The sequence below is a fragment of the Globicephala melas genome, chromosome 10, assembly GCF_963455315.2.
Source record: "Globicephala melas chromosome 10, mGloMel1.2, whole genome shotgun sequence".
Classification (NCBI taxonomy): domain Eukaryota; kingdom Metazoa; phylum Chordata; class Mammalia; order Artiodactyla; family Delphinidae; genus Globicephala; species Globicephala melas.
The window spans coordinates 61,909,030-61,923,887 of record NC_083323.1 but is presented as its reverse complement, the minus strand read 5'-3'; the positions used below and the strand labels follow the sequence as shown (position 1 = coordinate 61,923,887).

Sequence of the window (14,858 nt, the reverse complement as noted above, 5' to 3'; positions counted from 1 at the left end):
GTAAATAATGCTGCCATCAACATAGGGGTGCATATTTCTTTTTGAACTAGTGTTTTTGTTCTCTTTGGGTAAATACCCAGAAGTGGAATTGCTGGGCCATATGGTAGTCCTATTTTTAATTTTTTGAGGAACCTCCATACTGCTTTCCATTGTGTTTGTACCAATTTACATTCTCAACAACAGTGCATGAGGGTTTCTCCTTTCCTTACATCCTTGCCAACACTTGTTATTTGTTGTCTTTTTGATGATAGCCATTCTGATAGATGTGAGGTGATATCTCATTGTGGTTTTGGTTTGCATCTCCCTAATGATTAGTGATATTGAGCATCTTTTCATGTGTCTGTTGGCGATCCTGTATGTCTTTTTGGGGAAATGTCTATTCTGGTCTTCTGCCTATTTTAAAATTTGGATTGTTTGGGGTTTTTTTGGTATTGAGTTGTATGAGTTCTTACTATATTTTGGATATTAACTCCTTATTGGATATATCATTTGCAAATATCTTCTCCCATTTAGTAGGTTGCCTTTTTTTTTTAGTTAATTAATTTATATTTGGCTGCACTGGGTCTTCATTGCTGCATGCAGGATTTCTCTAGTTGTGGATAGTGGGGGGCTACTCTTCGTTGTGGTGCATGGGCTTCTCATTGCAGTGGCTTCTCTTGTTGTGGAGCACAGGCTCTAGGCACACAGGCTTCAGTAGTTGTGCACACAGGCTCAGTAGTTGTGGCTCACAGGCTTTAGAGCTCAGGTTCAGTAGTTGTGGTGCACTGGCTTAGTTGCTCCACAGCATGTGGGATCTTCCCAGACCAGGGCTTGAACCCGTGTCCCCTGCATTGGCAGGTGGATTCTTAACCACTGTGCACCAGGGAAGTCCGGCCTTTTTGTCTTGATGATATTGTCTTTCGCTGTGCAAAAGTATTTAAGTTTGATGAAGTACCATTTATTTATTTTTGCTTTTGTTGCCCGTGACTGAGGAGACAGATCCAAAAAAATATTACTAAGACCAGTGTCAAAGAGTTTACTGTCTCTTTTCCTCTAGGAGTTTTATGGTTTCAGATCTGGCACTTAGGTCTAATCTGTTTTTTTTTTTTTTTTTTTTTTGCGGTACGCGGGCCTCTCACTGTTGCGGCCTCTCCCGTTGTGGAGCACAGGCTCCGGACGCGCAGGCTCAGCGGCCATGGCTCACGGGCCCAGCCGCTCCGCGGCATGTGGGATCTTCCCGGACCGGGGCACGAACCTGTGTCCCCTGCATCGGCAGGCGGACTCTCAACCGCTGCGCCACCAGGGAAGCCCTAATCTGTTTTTTTATTTTTGTATATGGTGTAAGAAAGTGGTTCACTGGCATTCTTTCATTTTGAAAGCAGATTAAGAGTTATGAACAGCTTAGATTTTCTCTTCATCTATCCATTTATTTTGCAGACAGTGTGAAATGAGATATTTTGTTATAATGGAATGACTCTTAGCTTGAGAAAGTATGAGAAAATGTATTTATAAGGAATAGCTAATTTCTTCAGTGGGATGTGAGAGTACATATAATTTACAAATATCATGCTATAATAAAAATTTTACCTATAGTAGACATTAGATACATCACAGTTATTATAATAACTGTGTCTGTAGTGTTAATAATACTCTGGACTTGGCCTATGGAACTATTAGATTACAGCCCCAAATTACGGAAAGTAATGACTGAACTAATAGACCAAAAGGTTCTTAATTTTAAGTTAATCAGTATATATGGAGGGGTTTAACATGAGAGGTCTCACTTAACAGTCTGTGGTAAGAGATGAATGTTCCGCAGAATATAGAGTGAATGTTCTAATCTACAACTGAAGTATAGTACGTAGTAGCAAAATAGTATTGTAATGTGTTGATAGACTTAGTGAGGTCACTGAAAATGTCTGAATGTTGGAAACCCAAGAGGTCTTGAGTATACATGAGCTTTTTCAAAGCAAATATGAGTACACACAGTAGCATTCTCTGTTGATGAAGGAGGTTTTTGTGGTAAAAGGACTAAGAAGAACGATTAAACCTTAGAAGAAACTTTGGTACATTATATCACATACAACTATTTGGAGGAAGCATGACCAGCAAGTTTCTATCATTAAGGGTAATAAGACTCCATCTTTGGTGAATTTGTTAAAAAAAATACTGAGTTTCAGGGAATTCCCTGGCAGTCCAGTGGTTAGGACTCTGCGCTTCCACTGTAGGGGGCATGGGTTCAATCCCTGGTCGGGGAACTAAGATCCCACATGCCATGTAGTGCAGCCAAAAAAAAAAAAGAAAACTGAGTTTGTATCTCAGAATTTTCATACTAAGTGCATTTTTCTAAGTAATGATATAATTTTGAGTACTTTTTTTCTTTTTGGCTGCGCCATACAGCTTGCAGGATCTTAGTTCCCCAACCAGGGATTGAATCCAGGCCCCGGCAGTGAAAACACCGAGTCCTAGTCACTGGACTGCCAGGGAATTCCCTGTTTTTTTCTTGAGAAGCAATTTTGTGGTTTCTTGATATCTTTTCCCATGAAATAATAGAATGTGTGTGATTTTGGTCATAAAATTAATAAATTAGAAACTAATTTGCAATACAACTTTGCTATCATAGAATCTATGATAATTTTTAAAAAATGTTTAGTGTGCTCTTGAAAAGAAGGTATATTCTGCATTTAGATGCAGAGTTCTGTGTATTTATTAGTTCAGCTTTGTTGGTCATGTTGTTAAATATTCTGCGTCTTTATCACTTTTTGTCTGTTTGTTCTATGACTAATTTGAGAGCATTGCATTAATCTTCCATTATAATTGTGGACTGATTTTGCCTAGTGGTCCTTCAATTTATGCTGTGTGATTGAAAGTGTGCTATGAGGCTATGTTATTAAATGAATGCAGATTTTATGTATTTATTTTTAAAGAGTTCTACTGGGTTTGTTTGTTTTTTGGCTGTGTTGGGTCTTTGTTGCTGCGTACGGGCTTTCTCTAGTTGTGGCAAGCAAGGGCCACTCTTCGTTGCGGTGCGCATGCTTATTGCGGTGGCTTCTCTTGTTGTGGAGCACAGGCTCTAGTCTCATGGGCTTCAGTAGTTGCAGCGCACGGGCTTAGTTGCTCCACGGCATGTGGGATCTTCCCAGACCAGGGCTTGAACCTGCGTCCCCTGCATTGGCAGGAGGATTCTTAACCACTGCGCCACCAGGGAAGTCCCTAGATTTTAAAATTGTATATTCCTGGAGAATTGTCCCTTTTGTGTCTTTATTTCTAGAAATGCTTTTTACTTTAGAGTCTAATTTGATACTAATTTGGCTTTAATTTAGTATGTTAATGGCATCTTTTTTTTCCTGTGCTTTTATTTTCAAACTTTCTGTGTCCTTAGGTTATGTTTTAGGTGTATCTCTTGTTAACAGTATATAACTAGATTTAAAAAAAAAAAAGATCTAGTTTCCTAGACTTTTTTCCCCTCAGTTTTTACATATTGTGAATTGTGCTTAGTGCACACACTTGTACATGTCTGTGCTGCCCATGAATTGGTCATAGGATATGCAAATGTTCAGTTATAGTAGATACTGCCAACAATTTTATAAACTTACACCAATTTACAACACCACCAGAAGTATATGAGAGCGCTGTTGATACATTTAAGTACCCAAAATTGGTATTGTGAGTTTCTTTAAGTTGTAACCATTCTGATGAATGTGTTGCAGTATCTCATTGTGGTTTTTGTTTTGTTGTGTTTGTTTCAGGTATAATTAACATATAACATTGTATTAATTTCATGTGTACAATATAATGATTTAATATTTGTGTACATTGGGAAATGATCACCACAGTAAGTCCAGTTAACATCCCTCACCACACATAGTTAGAAATACTTTTCTCCTTCTGATGAGGAGTTTTAAAAGGTACTCTGAGCAAGTTTCAAATAGGCAGTACAGTAATTGTTTTTATAAGTGGAAGTTTGTGCTTTTTGCTCACCCCCTGCCTTTGGCAGACACCAGTCTCTCTGTGAGGTGGTTGTTGTTGTTGTTTATACCACATATAAATGAAATCATGTGGTGTTTGTCTTTCTGTGTCTGACTTATTTCACTTAGCATAATGCCCTCAAGATCATCCATGTTGTCACAGATGGCAAGATTTTATTCTTTTTTATGGCTGAATAGTATTCCATTGTAATCTTCTAGACTTTTAACAGAGCTTTGATCCATATACAGTTGACATAATTACTCATACATATAAATTTAGACCTACCATCTTATTTTTTACTTTTTGATCCACGTGTTCCATGTTTCTTTTTCTCTCCTTTCTTGTCTTCTTTTGAGTTATTTCTTCTCATTCCATCCTGCCATCACTTGTATCAATTTGGACTGTACATAAACTCAGCTACTACTAATTATAGCATGCCTACTTAGTAAAGTCCAAAGTTAATACGTTTCCTCTCAGACATTCCAGTAACTTTAAAACATTTATTTCCCATTTATCCTCTCACTTGTCACTGTTGTTAGGATTTAATTTTATCTTTTTCTCTTTTAATCCCATAAAACATCATAATTCTTTTATGTATTCATCATTATTTGCTTTTTTCCCACGTACTTATCATTTCTTTGCTCTTCATTCCTTCTTACATGTCTCAGCTTCCATTTAAGATTACTTTTCTTTTACTTTAAGTATTTGCTTTAGAAAAACCTTAGCACTGCAGGCATTTTGGGCTGCATAATTCTTTGTTGTGGTGGACTGTGCATTGTTGGCTATTTAGCAGCACCCCTGGCCTCTGCCCACTAGATGTCAGTACCAACCACCCCACCCCATTATGACAACCCGAAATGTCCCCAGGTGTTGCCAGATGTCCCTGGGGGGCAAAAATCATTCCTGGTTGAGAACCACTGCTTTGGAATTTACTTTGATGTAGGTCTGCTGCTCTATTTTTATTTGTTGAAAATACCTATTTCATTTTCATTTTTAAAAGGTATTTTCACTGGGCATAGAATTCTAAGTTATATTTTAGCACATTCAAAATATTCTGCTGGCTTCTGTCTTCCATTGTTGCTTTTGAGAAGTAAGCTTAAAACAGGACTGTTGCTATTTTAAATATAATCTTTTTTTTTTCTTTTGGGTGCTTTTATAGTCTTCTTTTTACCTTTCGTTTTTTTGTAGGTTCCACTGTGTTGTGTTTAGGTGTAGACTTTTTTCTTTTTTTTTTTTGGTTGTGTTGGGTCTTCATTGCTGCACACGAGCTTTCTCTAGTTGCAGCGAGTGGGGGCTGCTCTTTGTTGCAGTGGCTTCTCTTGTTGTGGAGCCCGGGCTCTAGGCATGTGGGCTTCAGTAGTTATGGCACTCGGGCTCAGTAGTTGTGGCGCACAGGCTCTGTAGTTGTGGTGCACGGGCTTAATTGCTCTGCAGCATGTGGGATCTTCCTGGACCAGGGATCGAACCCGTGTCTACTGCATTGGCAGGTGGATTCTTAACCACTGCACCACCAGGGAAGTCCCAAGGTGTAGAATTCTTTTTATTTATTCCACATGGGAGTTACTAGGATTCTTGAATGTACAGATTGGTGTCTGTCATGAGTTTTATAACACTTTCAGGCATTATATCTTCAGATTTTGCCTGTATCCTACTCTTTGTTCTTCTCACTCTATTCTCTGTATTTCTTAACCTCTCTTATATTTTCCATCTGTTTGTCTCTCTGTATTGCAGTTCAGATAATTTCTTCTTACCTGTCATCCAGCTCACTAAGTTTCCCTTTAGCTTTGTTTGGTATATCTGAACAATGACTTTTTTGGGGGGCGGAGGGCTGTGTTGGGTCTTCGTTGCTGCACACGGGCTTTCTCTAGTTGTGGCGAGTGGGGGCTGCTCTTCGTTGCGGTGCACAGGCTTCTCATTGCAGTGGCTTCTCTTGTTGCGGAGCATGGGCTCTAGGCACGTGGGCTTTGGTAGTTGTGGCTCACAGGCTCTAGAGCACAGGCTCAGTAGTTGGGGCGCACGGTTTTAGTTGCTCCGCGGCATGTGGGATCTTCCCAGACCAGGGCTCGAACCCATGTCCCCTGCATTGGCAGGCGGATTCTTAACCACTGCGCCACCAGGGAAGCCCTGAACAATGATATTTAAAATTTCAAGTATTATATCTTAATTTTTAGAAAATCTGGTTCTTTTTCAAATCGACCGTAGTTTTCTATTTACTGAAGACATTTTCAAGCTTGTCTTGAAACATAATCTGCTGTTTCTTTAAACATAGTAAGCATAATTGCTTTATAATGTCAATATCTAAAAATCACTTGGGTCTGCTTGTGCTGTCTGCTGTTTTTGCATCTTGCTCCTGGTGCCTTGTTGTTATTTTTTATTCTTTACTGTCCATTAATCTTGACAAACTGTGGGAATTTTTTGTGGCCAAGGATGAGTGTGCCTTTCTCCAGAAAGAATTTACTATTGCCAGGTGCCTGGGGAACCGCCTTCAGGGTTTGAGGCTCTTTTTGTCTTTTTGTACCACCTAGGTGATGTTAATTGGGCTCTGAGTCTGCTGGAGAGCTAGTTACATCTTCTTCAGCCCTTCCCTCCTCCATACCTAGGCAACTTTCCTTCTGTTACTTTACCCTGATGATGTGGCCCTTTGAAAGTCCCAGCTTAATAGGAGGTCCCCTATCTTTACCTAGAGAAAAATCTGGCCTCTTATTCCCGCCTCTCCTTTGAGAGCAGTTCAAATCTACCTTGATAGGTGATTTTGTTTACTCTTTTATTTGTTCTCACTGTACTTCAGATTTTGGCTTGGTGATTTAGAATCTATAGAGTCTTTAGAATATAAGAAGCAGAGGACAGAGAAGTGTCAAGAAATATGAAGCATCTAAAATTTTACCCTGTTTTTAAGTTAAAAATATATTTAGTAACAGCATTGTTTTCATTATATTTATTTTTATAGTTACCATATACTTACAGCAAGTGATACTAGTTTCTATTTATCATAGTGAAATAAGGTTTTCTTTTTCTTTTTTTTTTTTTTTGATGCAGTACGCAGGCCTCTCACTGTTGTGGCCTCTGCCGTTGCGGAGCACAGGCTCCGGATGCACAGGCTCAGGGGCCATGGCTCACGGGCCCAGCCACTCTGTGGCATGTGGGATCTTCCCAGACCGGGGCACGAACCCACGTCCCCTGCATCGGCAGGCAGACTCTCAACTGCTGTGCCACCAGGGAAGCCCTAAGGTTTTCTTTTTAAGTACTTTGAGTTTACAAAAGCAGATATATACTTTAAAGAAAAATAAGAAGTAAATAATAGTATAGGAGATACACTTTCCTGAAAGCATGCTGTTGAGTATGAATTCTTTACTTTGGTCAGTTTACCATGTATAAATCCTCTCTGTCCAAGGATCATTTGAATCTTTTGAGACCTAGGAAGTAGTGACATTTTGGGGCAAGTACAGCGTAGGCTTAACTATGGGGCAAAAAAATTAAAACCACAAAATTACAGTTAAATTATCTTTACATGAAATAATAAACTAAAAGATGTACAGCTCTGGTTCATTTTATTTTTCATTTGTATTTTGAAATAACGGCTCCAGTCCATTAATAACTGTGCAGGATACCCTGGGCTTAAGGGTTTGCCATAGTTGATACTGAAGTAAGTAAAAAATCATTATTCCAAATGTCAAAACAGTCTGTTCTTCCTTTTTCCTTGAAATGAAAAGGCAAAACAAATAAACTTGTTGTGTAGAAAGCAAATTGAGAACATACAGAGTGTTAGAGGTTTTAAAAGTCAGTGGTACCAGGAGGGATAAGATGTCTTGGAAAGAGCACTGGGCTCTGGAGCGACACAGGACCACCCATTATTGTGTTCAATATTTTACTTTTCAAAATACTTAATACAGAAAATTTCAAACATATTCAGAAGAAGAGATGATTAGGTTAAGCCATCATGGTTCCCGTCACCCTGTTTCAGCACGGCTCCTTGTCCCCCCTAACCCACCACCAACTGGATTATACTGAAGCAAATCTAGGTATCATTAAAGCCTTCAATATTTCAGTATGTATCTCTAAAATATAAGAACTCCTTTAAAGAACATAACTACAATACTATTAACACACCTAAAAAAATTATTCCTTAATATTATCAAATGACCATTCAGTGTTTAAATTTTCTAAATTGTTATTTATTGTGTGTACACAATTTTTTTAACACACCTTTTGTTTTTAACTTATTATTTAATTTTCACTGTAACTCTGAAAAAGGTATTATTAGTTCTATTTACAAAGGAGGAAACTGAGGTCCTGGGAAGTTAAGTAATTTGTTTAGCATCACAGAGCAGCAAATGATTGCCTTAAGCTAAAAATCAGCCCAAGCCTGTCTGACTCCAAAATCTGTATGCCTTTCTGGATTTAGAAGACTTTGGATTCAAACTCTGTTAAATAGAGGTTTCTTTTCCCTTGCCACTCTACTAACTTCCCACCCTCCCTCACCCAAGTGTTTGTGGTCCAGGGATCCCCTAATTAGGGAGCTAAGGAGAATGCTAATTTTTGCCCAGTCACTTGAATAAGAGTGAGCTCAGCTACCCTGTGGAGTGAGAGGCAATCAGGGGGCCTTAGTCCTACAGCTCCCAATTTAATCAGAGCAGCTCCAAAAAAAATCCTTTTCTACTTCTTCTAACATCTCCTAAGAGGGGTTCTGAGGTTGGTGCTATAGTGTACTAGCACGTGCTACAGCTCTAAGATCTCAGACTGCACTGTTCAGTATGGCAGCCACAAGTGGATATTTCAATTTTAATTTGAATTACTTACAGTTAAACAAAATTAAAAATCAGTCTTTCAGTCATACTAGCCACATTTCAAATGCTTGATACTGACTACTATATTGGATAGTGCAGATTTAGAACATTTCTATCATTGCAGAAGGCTCAGACAGCACTGAAAAGTAACAGGTGAAGGCAATCATCTGTGTTTCAACTGCAGATTAAAATTGGGGGGTGGGGAACAGCAGGTCCCTCTTTTCCTTCTTTGAGAAAGATCTCAGGATTTAGATGATCACATTTGAGAGTGGCAGTGGGAAGACACCAGGCTTTGGGACCCTGAGTGATGAGCATTTTGTGAGGTTAGAACAGTGATAATAAGGGGAAGTGATGACTGCTAGCTAAAACAAAATCTGGTGCTGTTTTTCCTTTTCTGCCTGCCAGATCCTCAGTCTGCACAAAATCACAAGGATTGCCAGAAACTCTGGAGGAATGATTGCTTTTATCCCTTTAGAAACGTAAATTAACCCCCTCACAAGCTCTCCTCATTATTTGAGTGAGTGGCTTTAGTTAGGGTCTGAAAAGTAAGGGGACCTCTGAGTGTAATGATGACTCTAGAGCTGGACTCTTCAGATTCATGAATTCTGTTTATTTTTACTCATTAATTTCTGTGTCCCCATATTGGGATATTGTCAGTGAGAAACAGAGCCAGACACCTGTTAAAGGCAGCAAGATAGATTTCATTCAGACTAGTGCAGTAGGGAAGAGAGACTCCAGCATAAATTGAGCTCAACTCTGCTGAAACAAAAGGTGGGTCCCTTTTGAAATGCTGGAGTGTGCTAAAGGAAAAGTACTGAAGATGTTAGATGGAGAGGTTGGTCACTGTGATTCAGCCATTTGTGTCCACTTGCTAATTGGTGCTTATCAAATTTAGGCTCCCATCCTCCAACAGAGACTGGTAGACAAAGGCCCTATCCTTCTTGATGCCTACATTGCGAAGGGATGACTCCCAGGTCCTTGAGAAAGACATTTCTGGGTTGTACAAGATTTGTTTATCTCCAGGGTCAGAGATTGACAACTGCAAGTTTTCTAAAGTAAGTGCTCTAAGAAAAGTGAGGTCAAAGGCCTATAGTCAGGTTTTGGCTAGAACAAACAGTTAATTATTTTGGCAGCATTGAGCTTTCTCTAGGAGGCATTTTAAGGAGGCTGGGTCATCCTAGGGACTCAGCCTTGAACTGATAGAAGCTGTGGTAGAGTTTGGTCATGTCTCTTAGTGTGTGTGAGGGAGGTTGAATGGAGTTGTTTGTGCTGAAAGTCTGCAGTTTTCAGTACCTGGATAAAGGTTGGTTTGTTTTGTTATTTGTTTTGTTTTGTTTTTTTAAATTGAAGTATAGTTGATTTACAGTGTTGTTAATTACTGCTGTACAGCCAAGTGATTCAGTTATACATATATATACATATATATATACATTTTTTTATATATTCTTTTCCATTATGGTTTGGCATAGGATATTGAATATAGTTCTCTGTGCTGTACTGTATACCTTGTTGTTTATCCATTCTATATAGAAAAGCTTATATCTGCTAACCACAACCTCCCATTCCATCCCTCCCACAGCCCCTCCCCTTGGCAGCCACCAGTCTGTTCTCTCTGTTTGCAATTCTGTTTGTTTCATAGGTTCATTTGTGTCATATTTCCACATATAAGCAACATCATACGGTATTTGTCTTTTTCTGATTTACTTCACTTAGTATGATAATCCATTTGCATCCATGTTGCTGCAAATGGCATTATTTTGTTCTTTTTTATGGCTGAGTAGTATTCCATTGTCTATATGTACCACATCTCTTTACCATTCATCTGTCAATGGACACTTAGGTTCTTTCCATGTCTTGGCTATTGTGAATAGTGCTGCTATGAACATAGGGGTGCATGTATCTTTTTGAATTAAAGTTTTGTCTGGATATATGCCCAGGAGTGGGATTGCAGAACCATATGCTAATTCTATTTTTTAGTTTTGAGGAACCTCCATATTGTTTTCCACAGTGGCTGCACCAACTTACATTCCCATCAACAGTGTAGGAGGGTTCCCTTTTCTCCACACCCTGTCCAGCATTTGTTATTTGTAGACTTTTAAATGATGGCCATTCTGACTGGTGTGAGCTGCTACCTCATTGTAGGTTTTTTTTGGCCACACCATGTGGCATGTGGGATCTTAGTTCTCCAACCAGGGATCAAACCCATGTCCCCTGCAGTGGAAGCACAGAGTCCTAACCACTGGGCAGCCAGGGAATTCCCCTTCATTGTAATTTTGATTTGCATGTCTCTCTTACCAATGTTGAGCATCTTTTCATGTGCCTATTGGCCATCTGTGTTTTTTCTTTGGAGAAATGTGTATTTAGGTCTTCTGCCCATTTTCAGTTAGGTTGTTTGTTTTTTTGTTGTTCAGTTGTATGAGCTGTTTGTATATTTTGGAAAGTAAACCTTTGTCAGTCACATCATTTGCAAATATTTTCTCCCATTCCTTAGGTTGTCTTTTCGTTTTGCTTATGGTTTCCTTTGCTGTGCAAAAGCTTGTAAGTGTGATTAGGTCCCATTTGTTTATTTTTGTTTTTATTTTTATTGCCTTGGGAGACTGACCTAAGAAAACATTGGTACAGTTTATATCAGAGAATGTTTTGCCTATGTTCTCATGGAGTTTTACCGTGTCATGTGTTATGTTTAAGTCTTTAAGCCATTTTGAGTTTATTTTTGTGTATGGTGAGAGAGGGTGTGTTCTAACTTCATTGATTTATATGTGGCTGTCCAGCCTTCCTAGCACTACTTGCTGAAGAGACTGTCTTTCCCATTGTATATTCTTGCCTCCTTTGTCAAAGATTTTTCTTTTTAATATTTATTTATTTATTTGGCTGCACCAGTTTTTTTTTTTAATTAATTTATTTATTTATGGCTGCGTTGGGTCGTCATTGCTGCGTGCAGGCTTCCTCTAGTTGCAGAGAGCGGGGGCTGCTCTTTGTTGAGGTGCATGGGCTTCTCATTGTGGTGGCTTCTCTTGTTGCAGAGCACAGGCTCTAGGCGCATGGGCTTCAGTAGTTGTGGCGCACGGGCTTAGTTGCTCCACGGCATGTGGGATCTTCCCGGACCAGGGCTCAAACCCATGTCCTCGCATTGGCAGGAGGATTCTTAACCACTGCGCCACCAGGGAAGTCCTGCGCCAGGTCTTAGTTGCAGGGGATCTTTGTTGCCACATGCAGGATCTTTAGTTGCCGTATGTGGTATCTAGTTCCCTGACCAGGGATCGAACTCAGGCCTCCTGCATTGGGAGCCTGGAGTCTTAACCACTGGACCACCAGGGAAGTCCCTTTTATCAAAGATTAATTGACCATAGGTGTGTGGGTTTATTTCTGGGCTCTCTATTCTGTTCCATTGATCCATATGGCTGACTTTGTGCCAATACCACACTCTTGATTACTGTAGCTTTGTAGTACTGTCTGAAGCCTGGAGGGTTATGCCTCCTGCTCTGTTCTTTTTCTTCAGGATTGCTTTGGCAATTCTGGGTCTTTTATGGTTCCATGTGAATTTTAGAATTATTTGTTCTAGTTCTGTGAAAAATGTCATGGGTAATTTGATAGGGGTCGCATTAGATTGCTTTCGGTCGTATGGCCATTTTAACAAATTAATTCTTCATTTCCAAGAGCATGGGATATCTTTCCATTTCTTTGAATCATCTTCAGTTTCCTTTATTAATGTTTTATAGTTCTCAGAGTATAAGTCACCTCCTTGGTCAGGTTTATTCGTAAGTAATTTTATTTTGGGGAGGTGTGATTTTAAAAGGTACTGTTTTTTTTACATTTCCTTTCTGATATTTGGATAAAGTTTTATATACATATTTCCCTGACCTGGGCATTTGGGAGATAATGAGACTGGAATTTAATCCAGTCTTGGGAAAGGGTAAAGAACCTTCAATGAAACAGAATAAGGCATTGTTCTGGGGGCCTGATGCAAACACAGAAAAGAGTCATAAAGGTGTTTTTCAGGACTTGAGAAGCAGCCTTGGATTTTATTTTGTGATTTAAGCCCAAGATGGATGGTATGAACCAGGATAGTGTAGAGGAAGGTGAGAGATCTGAAAATATCTGGGAAAGCTTCTTGGAATAGGTAGAACCTGAGCTGAGTCTTGAAGGATGACGGGTGGGCTTTTCTTGGTTTAGCATTTTATTGTGGTATTTCCATGAAACCCCATCTACTTTCCACAGAAATAAAATATTTCAAGTAAATAATTGAATCATGAAATTATAATTTATTTTTCTTTGAAGATACTGCCCAAAGTTGGTATTTCGCTCACTTTTTGATTCTTGATTTCTTAATTGTTTTTTAACCAGATATCTTCAGAATGACATGTTCTGAAGAGCCACCATGTTTTTACACAATCAGTTCCTCTGCCCCAAATACCTTCCAACCCTATCCCCCAAGCACACCTTCAGGGAATTGTATATCTTTCAAGACCTAGCTGAAGTAGCACCCTTTCTTTGCTCCCACAGTACAGTGCTGTCTACTTCTCTGCTTATATTATAGCTCTTATTGTTTGTTTAGTTTTTACTCTCAACCCCCTAATGCAGTCTCCTGCCCACAGAAGATACCTAATATGTGATTAATAGATGTGGTTAAATATAATAAGCTCTGAAATGTATTTTCCAGTATTAAGAACTCAGCTTTCTTACGTGCACAGGTATAATTATATTATGTTAATTGAATTTTTATTTGTTCTTAGATGTCATTAAGAGGATCTGCGCCAGTGACAATTGTACCTCTTCCTGGAGAGCAAGTACAGGTTCAGGGGGTCATCCAGACAGCTCAGTCTTCTGTAATTCACCCACCACACGTGCAAACGGTACAGAAATTCAAAGACTTAGTGGTTGAGAGAGGGGACTTTTGAACCCTGAGTCTCTGGACACACTGAAGTTGCTATAGTTATAATATTGTAAAACAAGATAATAAAGTTGTCTTAGAAATTAGATTTTAGAACTTCTAGCTTCATGTATATACTACCCGGTAAAAATATAAGGCAATTTTGGGAAGAAGTTATTGCTTAGAATTTAAGGAAATGAAAAATTTTCTGAAGGGAAAGCACCTTTTTATCCTAGTGGTATCCTTCATGAAAAAGAGAATTCTGAAGAAAGGGTGATGATGTGAGCATTTTAGCAAACTAAGAAAGTACCTACCTTATGCTTTATGGCGATCAAATAAAAGAAGTTCTCTCATAGTGAAGTTCTTATTTATATCTATCTACCTTCATATTTACACCTGACAACAGTAGGGAGGAAAAGGCCATCCTGGGTTCCTTTTCTTTTTACTCTTTCTCCCCATTTTATCTTCTGGCTCCTGTGAGTCTCAGAATGCCTTTGGTCATCTCTCATTTTTAGAAGCAGCTATCCTGGAAGAAAAGCTGTATAACTCATTTTTTCCTCTTGAATGTATACAGTGTCTGGCAGTGTTGTCAGCTCTAGAGCTGCATCTTTATGTGTTTTTTGTTTTTGTCTTTGTTTTTGGTTTTTTTCCTATAGGAAAGGTGACTGCTGCATGGATTTTTGAGGTTTTATATGAAGATTTTACTCTTATTAGTGCTGTTATTAAAGAGAAATACTTGATCTTAGTTATAAGGAATCTCTTAGTTTTAGAAGTGATTTTCTTACTTGAGTTCAGTGGGAGGCTTTGGAGTAAATTTAGGGACAGACAGGGAAAACAGCTAATATTTAGATTAGAAATGGCATATCTGTGGTGCATGAGGAAATATAGAAGTGACAGATCTTCCTTAATTATTACTTTATTATTCATTACTGCGATTATTTCTTAATTATTACAGATTGTGATCTTTCTTTCCTATCTAAAGACAAAGATTTAAGATACAAAAAAGTAGAAGTACACTAGACCTTGTTTTTGAAGGAGACTATAGAATGTAAAACAAGCTTCTCTGGAAATTTAAGATCTGAGTCTACATAGTTCAGGGGAAGGCCTTCTGTAGAGAGTAAGTAAGGTAGAGAATTTATGTCCGTTCTAGAAGCCTGTTTTGTTTATTTTTTTTAATGAAGATGAAGTCAGGTGTCACAATGCAACTTCAGAAAAATGCTGAGAAATTTAATACATTTTAAAAATTGAAAATAAGT

At 38.7% G+C, this 14,858-nt stretch overlaps 1 protein-coding gene across 7 annotated transcripts in view; it reads left to right on the top strand.

Annotated features, from left to right (window-relative positions):
• Positions 1 to 14,858, top strand: part of ATF1 (activating transcription factor 1) — a 54,246-nt gene that overhangs the window by 19,369 nt on the left and 20,019 nt on the right. For 5 of the 7 annotated variants that reach the window (XR_009565588.1, XM_030835073.2, XM_070046446.1 and 2 more), the window contains exon 3: positions 13,466 to 13,585. The exons of the other annotated variants lie outside the window; for them this stretch is intronic. Coding sequence is in view for 4 of the 5 variants with exons in the window: in XM_030835073.2 (XP_030690933.1) it covers positions 13,466 to 13,585 (120 nt within the window). In the remaining variant the exon portion in view is untranslated. The remainder of the gene's footprint in view (positions 1 to 13,465; positions 13,586 to 14,858) is intronic. 7 annotated transcript variants of the gene reach the window in all.